Source organism: Propithecus coquereli, unplaced genomic scaffold (genome assembly GCF_000956105.1).
Source record: "Propithecus coquereli isolate 6110/MARCELLA unplaced genomic scaffold, Pcoq_1.0 Scaffold37, whole genome shotgun sequence".
In the NCBI taxonomy this organism is placed as follows: domain Eukaryota; kingdom Metazoa; phylum Chordata; class Mammalia; order Primates; family Indriidae; genus Propithecus; species Propithecus coquereli.
This window is the reverse complement of record NW_012149396.1, coordinates 10,306,287-10,323,633: the sequence shown is the minus strand read 5'-3', so window position 1 is coordinate 10,323,633 and position 17,347 is coordinate 10,306,287. Positions and strand designations below refer to the sequence as shown.

Here is a 17,347-nt window from a genome sequence, read left to right as displayed (position 1 = left end):
AATTAAGAAAACAAAAAGACAAGCCATACACTGGAACTATATCTTTGTAAAGCATATATCTGATTAAAAGACTTGCGTCCAGAAAAGATAAAGAAATCACAGAGCTCAATAAGAAAAGAACAAACAACCCAATTAAAAGTAGACAAAACATCTGGATATATGATCAAAGAAAATATCTGGATGGCAAATAAGCACATGGAAAGATGCTCAACGTTATTAGTCATTAGGATATTGTAAACTGAAACCACAGAGAGATACTACAACACTCTTATTTAATAGCTGAAATTAAAAAGACTGATTGCATCAAGTATTGGTGTGGATGTGAAAGAAATGGAGCTCTCATACACTGTTGGCGGAAATATAAAATGGTAAAAACACTTTGGAAAAGAGTTTGGCAGTTTTTTATTTTTTCTTTAAAGCATATACCTACCATCTGATTCAGCCATTCTACACCTAGGTATTTACCAAGAAGAGGAAATATATGTCCGTATAAGATTCATACATGAGTGTTCATAGCAGCTTTACTTATAATAGCCAAAAACTGCAAACAACCCAAATGTCCATCCATATGTGAATGAATAAAGAAATTGTGGTATAATCTATACAACGAAATATTACTCAGCAACAACAAATAATAAACTATTGAGACACATGACATTGATGAATCTAAAAATAATTATATCGAGTGAAAGAAGCCAGATCAAAGAATAAAGTACATATTGTATGATTCCATTTATATAAAAGTCTAAAAAATGCAAACTAACCCATAGTGATAGAAAGCACATAGTTGCTTGGGGTTGGAAGGGGTACAGGCCACATGGGAGGGAGGTGTTACAGAGGGGCACGAGAAAACTCTTGAGGGGATAGATATACTCACTGTCTTGGTTGTGGTGATGGTTTCATGGGTGTACACATACGTCGAAAGTTATTAAATTATATGCTGTAGATACGTGCAGTTCATTGTATGCCAATCACACCTCAATAAAAATATATTTCGTGCCTGTTATATGTCAGATATTTTGCTAGGTGTTTTCATGAAATATTCATTTACTTCAGAAAGTACTGTGTGACGGGGATAAAGCTGAATTTCACCAAAGAGTATTATGTCTATAGAAGAAGAATATACTCTATAGAGAGGAAGGGGAGTGGAAGAGAGTAAGGAAATGGTGAATGGAACCAAAAGTGATTCCTGGATAGGGGGAAGAGGCAGGGTAGAAAAGAGGAAAAGATAACATGGCAGATTATATGTTCCAGTAATGGGCATAACACTATTTCTTCTTACAATGTAGCTCTGACAGTCTTCCTATTGAGAGCTGGAGTCCATGTTCCCTCTTATTCAGTGTGGGGAGGCTTGTGGCTGCCATCGAGGTAATGCTATGTGACTTCTGAAGTCTTAAAGGTGATTCAGCTTCTGCCTGGTTTTCTTGTGATGTTAACTCTTAGAACTCTGCCCCCATGCTGTGAGGAAGCCCACGCAGCCACTTGAGGAGTCTGGCTGACAATTGCTCCATCAGGGGTTCTTGACATGTGCGCCAGCAAACCTTTGGATAAATTGAATCCCAGCCTGTGAATTGCCCCTAGCTTTTGAATCTTCCCAGTTGAGGTCCCAGACATTGTGGAGCAGAGACAAGGTGTCATTGATGAACTATTTCTGAATTCCTGACCTGCAGAGTCTATGAGCATAATAACATGGTTATGATTTTACATCACTTTTTTATTTTTAAAATTTTTTATGTAGCAATGGTAACTGAAATATGTGATAGGAAAGAAGGGGAAGAAATGGGAATAATAATTTACAAAAACCTAGGATCTAGCCCTCCTGAAAAATTAGAAAAGATTATGTAGGTAGTTATACTAGTTTCTGAGAGTGGCCACTCTCAGAGAAGTGGTCTAAGGTTTTCTGGGATGGGAGGTAGAGTCTTTGGCATCATGGGCACCAGGAAGGTGGGCACGGTGGCCAAAGCATTGGAGTATAAGGAAACTCCCTCATCATCAGCCATCTGATCATGCTTACAAAACCAAGAATATGGCCAAATAAATGAGGTAGGATTTGCTAGCTTCCTGTCCCAGGAAGAAAGATTTAAGAAAAATTGTGTTTTGAGTTGGTGTTACAGTTAATTACATAGAATATAAATTAATATTCATGTTTTTTGCATAACATAAAAGAGACATATATAAGTCTCATTAGTAGGTCATTTTAAAAAGAGGACCCCCTGGCCGGATGTGGTAGCTCATGCCTGTAATCCTAGCTCTTGGGAGGCTGAGGCAGGAGGATTGCTTGAGGCCAGGAGTTCAAGATCAGCCTAAGCAACACAGACTCTGACTACACAAAGATACAAAAATTAGCCAGGCATGGTGGCATGTGCCTGTAGTCCTACCTACTCAGGAGGCTGAGGCAGGAGGATCATCTGAGCCCAGGAGTTTGAGGTTACAGTGAGCTATGATCATGCCACTGTACTCTAGTCCAGGCAACAGAATGAGACATTGTCTCAAAAAAAAAAAAAAAAATTAAAAAAGAGGACCCCTTGACCTAATTTTATCCACTTCCTATATTAGAACCTTGATCCTTAAGAATCAAGCAGAAACTTTTCAAACCCAGGTATTTATTAATATATATAATAACATCTTGATGCTAATTATCCTTGGCTATGTGAAAGAAAAAAAGAAATAAAAAAATATAATATCTTGAAAGTTCTTTAACTCTATTATGAAAACGACAAATGGATTTAAGAGAGAGTTGATCTGCAATGAGAACTACTTGTAAAGTGTATCCTATGTTCATATAGTCCCAGCATTATATGGCTATCCTATGAATTCTGACATCAAGGTCTAGTCCTGCATCACTGGTGAACTAGTGACAACCTTTGATCAATGTGCCTGTACTGATTCTGACTTGTTTGAATTCTGTTTTCAGGATTTATAGATTCTTTCTTGTGTAAACCACTCCATCTTCGCCTTTGCTATCTGTCATGTTTGGGTATTCTCTTTTTTAGATTTAGAAAAGTCATTGATAATTTTTATCTTTGTGTTCTCATTCAGAATACAGTTTCAGACTGAGTCTTATCAATTGATTTCAATAGATGTTCCTGTTTCCCTCCAGCATGTAAATTATAGGCTAGGTGATTTAACTGTTAACAAAGAAATGGCTCAATAATTTTAAAGCTCTCTGGTCTAACCTGATCACATTGTCTGTATAGTGGTGATGATGGTTTTCTTTTTCTTTCTTTCTTTCTTTTTTCCCCAGAGGGATCAGCATTTGTATTAAACTGTGGTAGTGGAAAAGGAAGTTTCCTTTTCCTACAGTAGCTCATTTGGAGGGGAGGGGTCTCTTTCAGCTGAGAGTATGAGCTGAAGTGGATCTCTTATTTTGTGCTTCATTCACACTTTCTGTATTACACCATTAAACATCCTCCCAGGGACCAGAAGATGCAGGAGATTCTGTTTAATCACTTCATGCGCGATATCATGGGGACCACATTTGCAGGATGTGGGGCATGATAACCCCCCGTGGTTAGGATAACAGCTGTTCCCAGTTGTAACACAAGCAACACAGTGAAGTAGTCACAAAAGTACCCTCAGGGCTTGTGGTAGAAAGGAAGCATGTTATAGAGGTTGATTTGCCCACATTCATATAATTGGAATGTTGTAGAGCATAGTTTGGGTTCATGCTTTTTCTTTTGCTTTAAGTTTATTTATTTTTACATTACACCCTATCCTTAAACAGGTTGTGTGAAAGCTGCCTGCTTTTCATGGGAAGAAAGGGGTTAGTATGCTGAAGATAGAAGATGAGCATTTGCCTGGCTGTTAGTGTACCATGTCATATGCACAAAAGCACATCTTGCTGGCTCCCAGACCCTCATCAGTTTTCTCATACATTTCTGTCAAACTGTCCTTGTTACTGGAAAAAAAGATTCAAAACACCACTCTGGTGACGGGATGAGATGCAATGCAAGTGGGCTGATAACCTAATCTTTGTATGTTCAAGAGTGAGCAACCATAGTAGAGGTTCTCAAAATGTGGTCCCTGGACAAGCAGCATCAGCATTACCCACAAATGACTTAGAAATGCCAATTGCCTTAGATTTATTCAATCAGAAATTCTGAGGGTGAGAGAGTGTACAAAATTATCCGGGTAGTTCTGATATAAATTCAAATTTGAGAACTGTTGCTATCACCAAGGCTCTTACAAAACTATTTTGCTCACAATTTGTCCTCAACTGTGAGGATAATTGTGTAAAATATTCTTTAGTAACAGAATGTCAAAGAAAGGTCTCTTCCATCATGTAACCGCTAAGCACTTATTAAGCACCTACTGTATGCAAAGAACTATGTTAGCTACTGTAGGAAAAGGAAAGATGAATAAATATGGTGTCAACCTTCTGTGAACTCACCTAGGGTTGATGAGTGGAATATATTTGATTTGCCAATATAACAGATGTAAGTAGCCCACTAGCCTGCCTCCTTGGTGGCTATGTCTAACACACTCTCATAAAATGAAAAACATGGGCTAAATTTACCACTGTATCACTGATATTACCAAGCCATCCTTTGCTTTTTTCAGAGGTGAGAGAATAAAGAATGTTCACTAAAAGCTTAACAATTTGAACCATCATGTTCATTTGGTCAGAGAACTGAAATAGAAAGCACAGCTTCACATTTCTTTGCCATTGCTTTTGCCTTATGCATCAGCCCCAGCCCCAGGAATCTGGGGTTAGATCAGGATTACAAAGTCATCTTCTATCTGCTCAGCCATTAAACAAATGTGGAATACACTTTCCCTTCTATTTAACTTTTATTAAAAGAAGTGCTAAGGTACTGAGATGCAGTACATCATATTTATTACCAAAATTATTAACAAATATACAAAACTTATACATGTAATTTTCTTACATCCATTCTCTATAATACTGATTTTTGTTCAAGTAGGTTATCTACAGTATGTAAACATCCCTTGGATTGACCTCACACAGATTAGGAAAGCCCTCTAACCCATGCTTTTATCAGATACTTCTTTTTATTTGGCTTTCGTTTGTAGCATCTAATCTCCACATTTGGCACATGGAAGAGACATCTACAGTGCAAAAGAGGCAGATTTTCTGCTTTCGTTCTTAACAATTTTTGCAGGGGCACAGTCAGAGCCGAGAGGAGAACACGAGCACTCTAACTTAGTGATGTTGGATTAGCTGTAATGCCAGCAACTCTTGGTTCAGCCATTAAACTTGAGCACAAAGTCAATGTCTCTTCCTTCTCCCTCCCTCCCACCCATCCCCCATGCAAGGCGGATTCAGTCTTAACCTTGTCTGAAAAGGGTTAAAAGAGATTCCATCCATCCCAGGACAAGAAGGTTAATTTCAGGGAGGAACAATTTTTCTATGTTCTCATGTGTGGGTTGGTTTCTGCGGTTTGACGAGCCAGCAAAACGGAGAATAAAATACAAGAAAAAACGGATACCAGAAGAGTACTTTCTGCTCTCAACTGCCACTTCTATATCCTTTTGTGGTGGCAAGGTGACAAAGACCCTGGCAAATGACAAAGAAAAGACAAGCTTGCCTCCAAGCCTTTGCATAATAATTCAGGAAAACTAAAAAGAAAAGGAACAAAAAGGTAATTGGAGATTCTGCCTTCCTCTTCCTGGGTTTCCTTTTGATTATTTAACTTAATCTAACCAAGTAAAGCTGATCCAGAGAGAGCTCTGTTCGCCCCGCTCACTCCCATTCTCACTCTCCAGCACAGTATTGCTCTTGCGGTCGGCCGCACCTCGTCCGCGAAGCATCCGCGGGCGGAGAACGTCTGGATTTGGACGCGCGCCTGCCTCCCGGCTTCCGTCACCACAGGGGCCCGGGCCCCTCCGACGCCCCGTAGAGCTCAGCCAACTTCCGGAAGCGCGGCCCCCAGTCCGTGAGGAAGTCGAAGCTCTGCTCAGAGTCTGATGTGGCCGACTGCAGGGAGCTCAGCGACCCCGCTACAGAGCCGTCCCCCTCGAACATGTATGTCTGGAGGGAGTCGAAGGGCGGGGCCCACAGGTCCATGTCGGCCTCGTAGAGCTTGGCCAGCACGTAGCTGTGGACGGTGCTGTTCACGGCGCACGTCTGAGGCACGTAGCGGGAGAGGCTCTCGATCTCGGGCAGCATGTCCTGCCGCGTCTTGGGGGCGGCTCCTGCCTGCGCCTCCCGGGGGTTCCACATGGCCGCGATGTCGAAGGCCTCGGTGTCCTCCTCGCCGCCGCCTTCGTCGTCGTAGCGGACGATGTTCTCGTGGATGTTCTCCTCGTCGTCGATGATGTAAGGCTGTTTCCGGTGCCGCCGCATGGACAGAATGAGCAGCACCAGCACTGCCGGAAACAAGAAGACAGGCTGTTTAACCACCGAGACCTGGCTGTGTGTGCCGCGACTAAGTGTTCTTGACTAGCCACAGATACGGGAAGAGTTTGCTGAGTGTTGAGCTCAGAGACGGCATTTGGGTATTTTAAAACCTCAGAAAGCTCTAACCTAAGTCTACCTCGTTCTCACTCTTTGTGCCATGTCAGACTGAGAGCTTGTGGACCCGTGAAGCCCTGTGTGTTTTCAAGTGGTGCAATTAGCAGTTGCATATAAAGTCTCTTTACATCAGCGTGCTGTTTTGAAATAGTGTGTGTGTACACACCCAACACCCGATGTAAGATCTTATTAACAAGGCATAAAGGACTATGGCCTGCTGTGGAGTAAGGTAACCTACGGACCAGATCGTGTACTTTCTTTATGTGATGATGAATATACATATCTCTTATTATAATGTGGAGATCTTATTATGTAGGTGGAATTCTGCTTTCTTGTATTAGTATCTTAATAAGATTGTACTGTCTATGTAATCATATATTAATATGCATATAGACAAACACGCTATGTGTAAGCTAAAATTTTAGTCTTTTTATACCTCCTCCAAAAGATAAGAGACTATTAATGACCCTTGGGGGCCAATAACCTCAGATTCCTCAGAAAAACCTTTGCTATAGAGAGGTGATTGTGGATTTCTGGACCCAATGGTGTTCATGGAAGAGAGAGGATAAACAGTGACATTTTTATATAATTCATGTTATCAGAGAAGCACCACACTGTTAGATGTGCCCTTGAAGGTTTGGATAAAATTTTATCCCAACAAATGCATTTTTTTTCCCCAGGATGTGTTCACTCAGGTTTAAAGGAGAGATAGAGATAATCCCATTGAGCTGTTTATCTCTGTGACTGAAAACGTCTTCCAGGAAGTATGTTGAGGTTTTAGTTGTAGAACTGCTATTGATTTTTTTTCTGGCGTGCTTTGTTACAGCCAGTGAACGGTGACAGTTTGACAGCATTGCAAAATAAGACCCCAGTTTATCCAAGAGGAAAAAATGGAGTACAGTCATATGTGCAGTAAAAGATTACAGACTGACTAATAAAACTAATGATTTTTAAAAAATTTGAACATAGATGTTTTTTGTAGATTGTAATTAATGATATTAATACCTAATATTTTCCTGAATATCTTGGGTGACAAAATGCACATACAGGAACCAGTGATATACTCTTGTATATTTTCTGTAGGTGAAAAAATAGGAATGGATTCAAAGGACTGTGGGGATTTCAGAGAAAGAGACTAATAGGGCTCTAAGGAAGTGAGGGCTTGAATTGGGTATCAAAGGCTGGAGTGCGATTTGGATTGATGCAGACTGGAGAAATGGGATTCTAAGTGAACATGCTGTGTTTGTGGGATTCAGTAAACAGTAACTAAATCCAAATATTTTTAAGGCTCTGTGCTAAGCAATGGGGAAACAACATTGAATATGACATGGTTTCTGCTCTTAGGAGCTTGCATTCTAGGGAGATTATAGATGCTGATGATTAATACAAATCAGACAGTGATAAGGGCTATCATTGGATCACAAATGTTGTCAGGAGAGTACAGAGGCAAGGCCAGTGAATTCTGCTCGGCCGATTGAGAAGAGCTTCACATAGGTGACCCTGGAGTGGTAGAAGTGGTATGTTGGAAGATGCTAGCAAGCAAAATTGAAAAGTCTTTGAGTATCTGCTGGAGAGAATTCTGATAGTCATGGAGAATTAGGCAGTTTATATAGAACTAGTCCATCTCTTGAAAAATAAAAATTGACATGTCTTATTTTTTAAGTAATCTGATTTAAATAACAAGTATTGTATGATGCCCTGAAAATCAGATTTTGGGAAAAATGGTCCTATTCAGCTGAAAGACTTCCCTGACAGAGTCAGTTCTAGGGATGTTTATTCTTTAGGTACCATAGGCACAGTACATAAGGCTTATGAGATTTTCTAGGAACTAGGTTCATATTTGAGACATGAAAAAAACCCACACAGCCAAAATTAATGTGTTTATTTAATTGTCCATAAAATGTATTTTGTTGACAACTACAACTGAAATCTTACAGTTTTATGGACTGTTTTTAATATGGGATGTGCATTCTTAGAAATAAGAATGCTTAAAACTGTGAGGCTGTTATGACAGCTCTGCTCAGTTTAGCTCCTGAAAACTGTTTACTTATTCTGTACAATTCGAAAGACAAGACATGATGAGTTTGGGAGGGATAAAATAAATTATCCCTTGCATGCCATTTCTCACTTCAGAGTCTCTCTGAGCCAGTCTTTTTAAATCAGTATTTCTGTAATGATTGCTCTTTGTGGGCCAGGGTGAACTTGTAACATAGACATTTTTCTAAAGGTAGAAGTAAGGACAGCCAGTCTGGAAATTTCTCCTAGGAGCAGGTTTCTTCAAAGGCCTCTTGCAGGTCGTCTTGTTCTGCACTCAAGGACTCCCAATGCCACCGTATGGACACGCAAGGAATTGCAGGGAGGTTGGAGTTGTAGGGAGATTTTATTTGTATAGTCATGGACCAGAAACCATAGCAATTCTCTCTCTTCCAGAGATCCAAGGATTTGGAAAGGTTATTTATACTTTTTCTCCCCTCATGTAAGACTGAAGTAAAACAACAAAATTAAACTACATGCTGTGTTTTAAAATGTGTTCTGAGATGCATATTCCACAGACCTAGCTAGGATCCCCTACCCCAGTAATGCTTTCCCACTAGCCTGTCATCGCATCTTTTTATTTCACCAGCAGAGGCAGACGGGCCCTGTTTTGTCACTGCCCTTTGTTAGATGGCTGCAGTGCCCGGGAGGGTGCTAATGCCTCTAAACAGCTTATTCCCCAAATCCATGTGGTTCATGCCATCACTTCCTTCGATCTCTGCTCAAAGGTCTCGTTATCACTGAGGGATTTACCCTGACCACGCTATTTGAAATGACACCTATCCCTGTCCCGTGTTCCCCTGGGACACCTTGTCCCTCTTTCCTTCTCGGTATTAATCACCTCCAAAATCGGGGGATGAACGTTTAGGAGAAGAGCAGTGCTGCTGAGATGCAGGGGTGCCCAGTGTATGGTCTGCCTGCATTTCAGTCCTGGCTCTGCCTCTGACGTTTGGCCTTGGGTCTGTCACTTATCTCTATGTGATTTAGCTACTCCTTATCTGAAGTTAACGGGTTAGAAGAGGTGATCATCTTATCCTGCCCAAAATTACAATTTTGGTTCTGTGATGTCAAAATGAACTAGCTTGTTTGAAGTAAACTCATGAAGACAGGGACATGTCTGTCTTATTAATCCGAGCACTTAGCATGGAGCTCCTGCTCTTAGTAGATGATTGATAAACATATGTACTTTCATATTGTCAGGCCTTGAAGGAAGGGAATATCTTCAATTTTTTTTTTTTAACTTTTTCCCAGTTTCACTCTACCACTCTTTCAGTAAGCAAGATTTGAAAAACACCAATTCCGAATAGGTGTCAAGATGGTAACTGACTGATTATCTGAGTAAGCATTTGCAGAACCCCACAGAACAGAAAGGAGCCCCTTACTCACCCAAGAGGACAAAAACGCAGGCCAGGATGGCAATGAGGGCACCCCGGCTCAAACTGACTGGGAGCATGTAGGCCTCGGGGCTGCAGGACATGACGTGGCCATCGTCGTCACAGCTGCACACCTGGATGGTCAGCGTGCCTGTGCTGCTCAGCACTGGCTGCCCACTGTCTGCTATCAGGATGGGCAGGTAAAAGACACTCTGCTCCTGCTGCCGGAAGCCAGACCTCCTCGTTAGAATCCGGGCAGTGTTATCTGAAGAAGCAAGGGGTTCCAGGATTGAAAAAGGGAAGGTAAATTAATTTCTTGGATTGAGGAAAGCAAGGGGGCAGGGACAGCGTATAGGAAGGAGAGAGAAGGATAGTCAAACATGCCCTGGAGGTGTTCAGCTACAGCTAAGGCAGGTTTGCCTGGATCAGCATTTGGATTCAGAAACCAAGACTTTTGCTTGCTTTTAGGCAAAACCCTGAGGCCTAGGAGAGAAAGCTTTTTTTGAGAGTCTGTCTTACCCTTTGTGACATAAAGTGCCCAGGGTGAACTGTCAGACTTCAAATCTAACAAAACTGTCCCTGGGAAAGCTTGACAGCAATGAACAATCACTGGTGACTTGTGGTCCCTGTTTGTTCCTGCTCAGCAGCTTGCCAAGGCCCCAGCTCTGCTTTGTGCCTCCGGGAAGAGAATGCCGAGGAGCCCTCGCGGCTGTGGCAGATTGCTTATTTTTGCCACTTTGGCTAGAATTCATGTCTTTTGCTATTTTCTTTTATGCCTCTGAAATGCAGTCACCAGCGCCTCCTGTGCTTCCTCAAGAACCCGCTCATTTAGCAGAAGCTTATTTGAAATCCCCTAATCATATGACACACCCTGTTATTTCTCCTGCCTTGGCGGTCTAAGTTTAAGCAGTTAATGTGAACCTGGTGATAAATTTGTTCCTCATCAGCAATACAAGTTATTTTTTCTTCAGTTTTAAAAGGGATTAGCCAATTATTAGACGTGTTTCTACCAAGCTGGGGTGTGTGTGGTGTGTGTGTATTTACATTTATATTTGCCTACTGTCATGTTCTGGGATTTTTAATTTTTTTAACCTGTGTTTTCAGGTTTCCTGGAGTGGGTTTGAATTCTAAAGTAGATACATTTTTTGCAAAGCTCAGACAATTTTCAGCAGAGGAAAAATTGGAGAGATGTGGTAGGATGTATAAGAAATGACTCTCAAAGTGAATACCACCAACATGGAATATCCTCTGGATGTGTTTCACATTTCACAGGAAAGAGTCTAGAACTTCACAAAAAATTCTGAGAGCCTAACCAAAGTAAACATTATTAATGATCATCAATATTTTTGGTTCTCCTTCCCTTCTCTCAGGTAATAAAGGATTATACTTTCCTATCCTCTTGAATTTGGGCATGTCTGTGTGATTTGCTTTAGTTGATGAAATATGAGCAATAGTGATTTGTGTCAGTTCTAGGCAGAAGCATGTCAAGAGCTGGCATATGATTCTCTGTTTTCTTTTGCCTTGCTGTGGCTGTGTGAGGTGGAGATCTAAGCAGCCCAGGACACTGCTACAGATGGAGGACAGCTGTCCTGGGGCACCTGGACATAGTGGCATTATGTGAGCAGGAAATTAACTTTAGTTGCACTGAGCCACTGAGATTTTGGTGGTGGTTGTTCGTGTAGCATAACCTGGCCTATTCTGACTAATGTATTATCCTTTAATTAACTTTTCTCTTTCTTCCTACCCCTGCTTTTTGTGGTAGCAGATATAGTTTATTGAGTGCTTGTGGGCCATATACTTGCACTTTACATGCAGTATCTCATTTAATCTTCACCACAATTTGGTGAGATAGTAATAACCTCACCCTTTTACAGTAAGGCAATTAAGGCCTGGAGATATTTTATAATTTGTTTCAAGTCACTAACCTAGTTAGTAGCAGAACTGGGATTTGAACTCTGGTCTCTCTGACTCCAGAACACACACTCCTTGGCCCTTTTTTCTTTAATTTTAAATAATCAAGAAACATATAATATGGGCCAAGCACAGTGTCTCATGCCTGTAGTCCCAGCACTTTAGGAGGCCAAGGCGGTAGGATCACTTGAGGCCAGGAGTTTGAGAACAGCCTGGGCACCCTGTCTCTACAAAAAAATAAATAAAAAATTAGCTGGGCATGGTGTCACGTGCCTGTAATCCCAGCTACTTGGAAGGCCGAGGCAGGAGGATCACTTGAGTCCAGGAGTTCAGGGCTGCAGTGAGTTATGATCATGCCACTGCACTCCAGCCTGGGTGACAGAACAAGATCCTGCCTCAAAAGAAAAAAAGAAACAAAAAAAAAGATGAAAGAAAAAAATCGGAGCATCGTGTTGCTGAGTCCATTTCTGGAAGGGGACCAATATACAGTAGTCACTTGGAAAATTTTTGTTGAATGTGATAATTAAAGCTTTAGTAATTCATTTGGAATCAGTATTTGTTTTTAAGGTGACACAAAACACTGTGTGCGTGTGGCTAAAACAGGGCCCAACTTCTAGTCCCAATCTTAACACCTACTCTCGGATCTTGGGCCGTTTGCTTACTTTCCTCATCTATCAAATGGCACAGTGAGAGTCATTGGAATCAGTAGCTTCTTTAAAACCTTACAGAGTTATTATAAGTATCAAATAAAGCAAAGCGTGGCAAAATGCTGTTGCAATGAAGTGTTATATACACACAATCTTGTCGTAATGTTTTGGGCTACAAAGTAAAAGAGGCTTTACTTGAGATAGTGCCCCGTTGTGTTCACAAAAGGACGTGTTTTGCGCATGGGAGCAGGGGCACCTGACAGCGGATCCGCCACATCAGATGCTGGTCAGTTTTTCAATGAGCCGCAGGAAAGGATGCTCATGGAGTAAATTGTCACAAAGAGATGAAGAGTTCATGCTCTCTGTTGAAAATGTGCTGACTTCTCTTTTGGGAAACCTTCCAAAAGACAAGTCATATCTTTTTTTGTTCTTCCTGGACCAGTGGCCCATCTTTTTAAGGTATTGGTTCCATGAATTGGTGCCCAAAGTCATCTTTGAGAAATTTTCAGCATTTTGCTGCATGTTGTTTCTGTATTGATTGTGACAAATACCAGAGTGAAGGACTAGAGTGACGGCTGAAAATTTAAAGAAACAATATAATGTGTTACCCGCCCCCCCCATGGTTTCCTTTGTAAAATCAATCGTGCGGCAGCTGAAACTACTTTTTGCAGGAAGGGTTTCCCTATGAAACAGATAAATCAATAGTTCAAAACTTTGACCCAATAAAAATCTCGGGCTATTTAATTATGGTATTTCTGTTTTTATAGTTCATATTGCCCTCACTTCTAGAATTATTATAGTGATTTTATGATAAAATCGTGAAAAGGTTGAAGGGATGTCTTAGAAGAATGCTTTTCATGTAGAAGAAAACAAACAGGTTTGAGATTCTCCAGTTTTATAGCAGAAGACTATCATGTGGTGTGGAATTAATACTTTTAATCTCAAATTACAGATGTTTCAGACTAAGACCAGCATGCCCAAACGTGACTTTTTGTTATCTTTTGTTTAGACTTTTGCAAAGTGGCAGTGTTTTAGAATTGGAATGAAAATGAGGCTACTGCAGCCCTAAGAAGTGATAACCTCTCCAAGGTCAGATGGCTAGTTGGTAGCAGAGTTAACAGAACGGATTCATTTGACAGATTTATTAATAACCTGTTTTTTCCATTGCTTTGACCTTTCTTTGAAGCAATCATCTGGCAAAAGAACAAAAGTCTCTCCTTTTCCTATTTGTGCTCAAAGAAGAGTATGCTGGGTCTATAACCCCCTTAGCTGAACTGAGTGCTTGTTGGAGAAGAGGGGTTTAGAATTTTGTGCTAGCAAAGCTGTAGTGGGGTGCACTTCCTGGAAAGGGAACCCCACCTGAATGTGTCTCTCTAAGTCATTCTAAAGTAATAAAGTTGTTTCATTGCCAGAGCTGCTGTGTGTGTGCCTGTATTTTCCCTTTGCTGTCTCTGTTACTTCGGCTTTGTCTCCCTTTTGTTCTGAGAGCTTTTCACTATTTCCTCCTTTGATCCTTGCATAGAAATGTTCCTTCAGGTTTTTCTCTTTTTCTGGGTCACTTTCTGTCATCTTTCTCAGATTCTTGCCAGTGTTACAGAACACATAAACAGGGCTGCTATCTTTGGGAATGAATGAAGGATTTTGCCTCTGTGCTTTGTAATGTGTCTGGCACAGAACACGTCCTTGGTAAACACCTGTTGAGTTACTGACTGAATGAAAGTTTTTAGAGTCAGCAGAGGGCTCTCTTTGTCTTTAATATTCTGAAACAAAACTTTAAAAGATACTACAAATTAATGTCCTTCCTGCTATTAAAGAGCAGGTGACCTTTGACACTGTTTGCATAGTATAGTAACCAAAAGTAGCCAGCCTAAGCTGTAGAAAATCAGAGATAGCGAACTGTCCATTTGATTACCTTGGTTGTCCCTTACGGTGAAGTTGGGGTTGTTAGCAGCCTCGGGGGCCAAGCTGTAGTAGAAATGCTGGCCATCGCGTGGGTTGTCTTGGTCCACTGCACTCACTGTCTGGATCAGCTGAGGGCAGGACATGGAATTGGGTGAGTTGGAGCCAAAGGAGAAAGCTTTAGGGCCCAGTGAAGTCCCAAACCCAGAAATCCAGTGGTGGGTGGTTTCACCTAATGAGAAGGACATCATGCAACTTACCTGGAAAGTCTCCATACTTTCAGAAGTATGGAAAGTCCTGACCTGGGAAGTCACACAACTGAGGGTTTCAGTTTGGTTTATTGTTGGGCCTGAGTGTTAACAGACATAGCATAAATGTTACCTAAATGCCTCAGATGTTAGACATCAATATAGCTTCTATTTCTACTCCACAGCCAGCCATTGTTAGGTAGTATAAATAGGAGACTTTGAGTTAAAGGACTGGGGTGCCACAAGGTTCTGCTTGACCCCAAATTTTCATATTCTCACCCCATCTACTTTGCCTCATCACTGGGTGAACATTTCAGGGTTAAATTGCTGTCTTTGAGAAGCCCCTATTCAAGAATGACCACTACCCACAAGGGAAGTAAGCAGACATCAGCATTAGCTCTGTCAGGTTAAGGGAAAACATGTGAGGGAGTGGGTCACAGGCAGCCACGTTTTGGTGGCAGGAAGGGGAGCTAGAAGGAGGATAGGGCACAAGACCCCAGGTGGGATGTATGGAAGAGCCCAGAGTCAGAAGCAAAGCTGGGCGGTGGGGAGAGCAGGAGGTGGGGTGGCTTCCTCTTGAGCTCTTTGGCCAAGTTTTGCCTTATCCATATGCTTTTCAAAGGAGTAAGTTGCATGAAGGCTGTGGAGACCACGATGGAAAAGCTATTAAAGAAAGCAATGTGAAACAGATGACTGGAACAGTAGTGGGCAGGCTGGGGGCAGGGGTGGAGGGACGGGTATCGAAAAGGTGTTGAATGGTTGTCTCCTTCCTATGTGTTTGCTCCTCTACCAATGGACAGCACCGACTACTGGGCCCGACCCTGTAGACTTTCTACTCCTGCTGTTGAAAACTAGCTATGCTCCTGCCAGCTTAGAAACCAGCACGTCACAGGTCAGCTTGAGGGCCCAGAGGGGCTTGCTTAGTCTGTATTTCTTCATCTGTACATTAAGGGAGGTAATGCAACCCTCACAATATGCTGAAGATTAACAGAGTGGAAGCTCCCAGCAAGAGGCCTTCTGGACACTGTGTTGCTCAGATCCCCCTGTGATGAAGGACTCGTTGCCCTGGCCCTCACCTACCAGGCTCTTCAGGGATTACCAGTTGCAGAGAGCCACCTTACCCATGGTCACCACATCTTCCAGGGCAACCCACCTCCAGTGGCTGATTGATGTGATAATACACAGGCCTGGCCATCCCTTCTCAGCTTGGAAAAACTCCAGTTCTAGACTCTCTGCGAAGTTAGCCCAGGCAGTTTGTGGGTCTGCATGGTAGCTGGACTTCTCCTTTTGCCCAGTCCTGTTTTCTTCCCTTTCCCCCCACAGGTGTTGGCCCTATGAGCCCTGTGGGCTCCTTAATAAACACTTTCTTTACTAGAACTCCATCTCAAGGTATGCCTCCTGGAGAACCCAACTGTTGAACCTAAAGGTAGGGGGAATGGTGTTGCAAGAAAGGCAAGTAGGCTGGGTGGGGTGGCTCATGCCTGTAATCCCAGCACTTTGGGAGGCTGAGGATTGCATGAGGCTAGGAGTTTGAGACCAGCCTGGGCAACATAGTGAGACCCTGTTTCTACAAAAAATTAAAAAAAAGAAAAATTAGCTGGGTGTGGTGGCATGCACCTGTAGTCCCAGCTACCTGGGGGGCTGAAGCAGGAGGATTGCTTGAGCCCAGGAGTCTGAGGTTGCGGTGAGCTATGATCATACCACTGCACTCAGGCCTTGGCAACAGAGTGAGACCCTGTCTCTATAAAAAAAGGCAATGGGTCAGGCGAGTAGAGTAGTGGAGATAAACTTGCCCACAGCCCCTAGCCTCACACCAGTGCTGCTCACATACTAGGGTCACCCAACTGCCCCATCCCCACCTGGAGACAAAGCCTGCACCTTATTGCTTGCTTACAGTGCCAAACATTAGAGGTAACATATTTCCTGAGGAATGTATAAGTAGGCGATTCTATATAACTTGGCAAACATAGGTGGGAAAATCATTTCAGAACATCTGACCTGTGAATTGTGTATATATTTGTGAGCTTGGGGCCTGAGGCGCGGGGCTGGTTAGTCATAGGCTTTCAGAAAATCAATGAGTGAAGACACTGATCTCCAGGTCTGGGCTGGGGGCAAGCTGGCCGGCTCTCCTGCTATCCATTCCCCGGGCAGGTCAAATTGCTTCCTCAGCCCCACTTGTCACGCAATATTCTGCTCAGCTGGTTTCATTCTGCCCTTGGCCATCACCAAGTGTGTCGTCTGAGTTCTTTATGGGCTTCCTTCCTAGCTGCATCCTAAGTGAAAGGTGTGTATTTGGACTTGGCAGACATGAAGCCCACGACGGTGTTCGGCAGGTAAACACACGGAGGCCAAATCTTCATAAACCCGACACACCTCCCGAGCTGCATACTTCTGAGACTCTTCAAACCTTCCCAGATGCCCAAATCAAAGGGTAGCATTTTCAGTCTCTTGGGGTCTAGGTGACAGGTATGGCTCATGCCCTGAACTTGAAGTCACAGATCAGCTGTACTTCAAAACACTGTATAATAGACCATTAAAAGATCTGTTTAGAAATGGGGGATGTGTTTGTTTGGCTTCAGAAATAGGACAGGTGGTTAAGTGCTATTCGCCTGTCAGAATGCACCTTCTCCTATTCTGAAGTCCTTTAAGAAAGGGAGTATTTCATTTTGGGGGGAGGGAGTTTAATTTACTGTCCTACTTATCACCCTCTTTGTATTATAGATTCAAATTAGTCTGTCATAAAATATATATTAATCATAA

General features: G+C 42.3%; 1 protein-coding gene across 1 annotated transcript in view; it reads right to left on the bottom strand.

Moving 5' to 3' along the window:
- Positions 1-5,824: 5,824 nt before the first annotated feature.
- Positions 5,825-17,347, bottom strand: part of CDH20 (cadherin 20, type 2) — a 226,850-nt gene continuing 215,327 nt past the window's right edge. Inside the window, exons 9-11 of the mRNA XM_012651737.1 lie at positions 14,353-14,571; positions 9,896-10,147; positions 5,825-6,330 (exon numbers count right to left, since the gene is read on the bottom strand). Coding sequence (XP_012507191.1) covers positions 5,825-6,330; positions 9,896-10,147; positions 14,353-14,571 — 977 coding nt within the window. The remainder of the gene's footprint in view (positions 6,331-9,895; positions 10,148-14,352; positions 14,572-17,347) is intronic.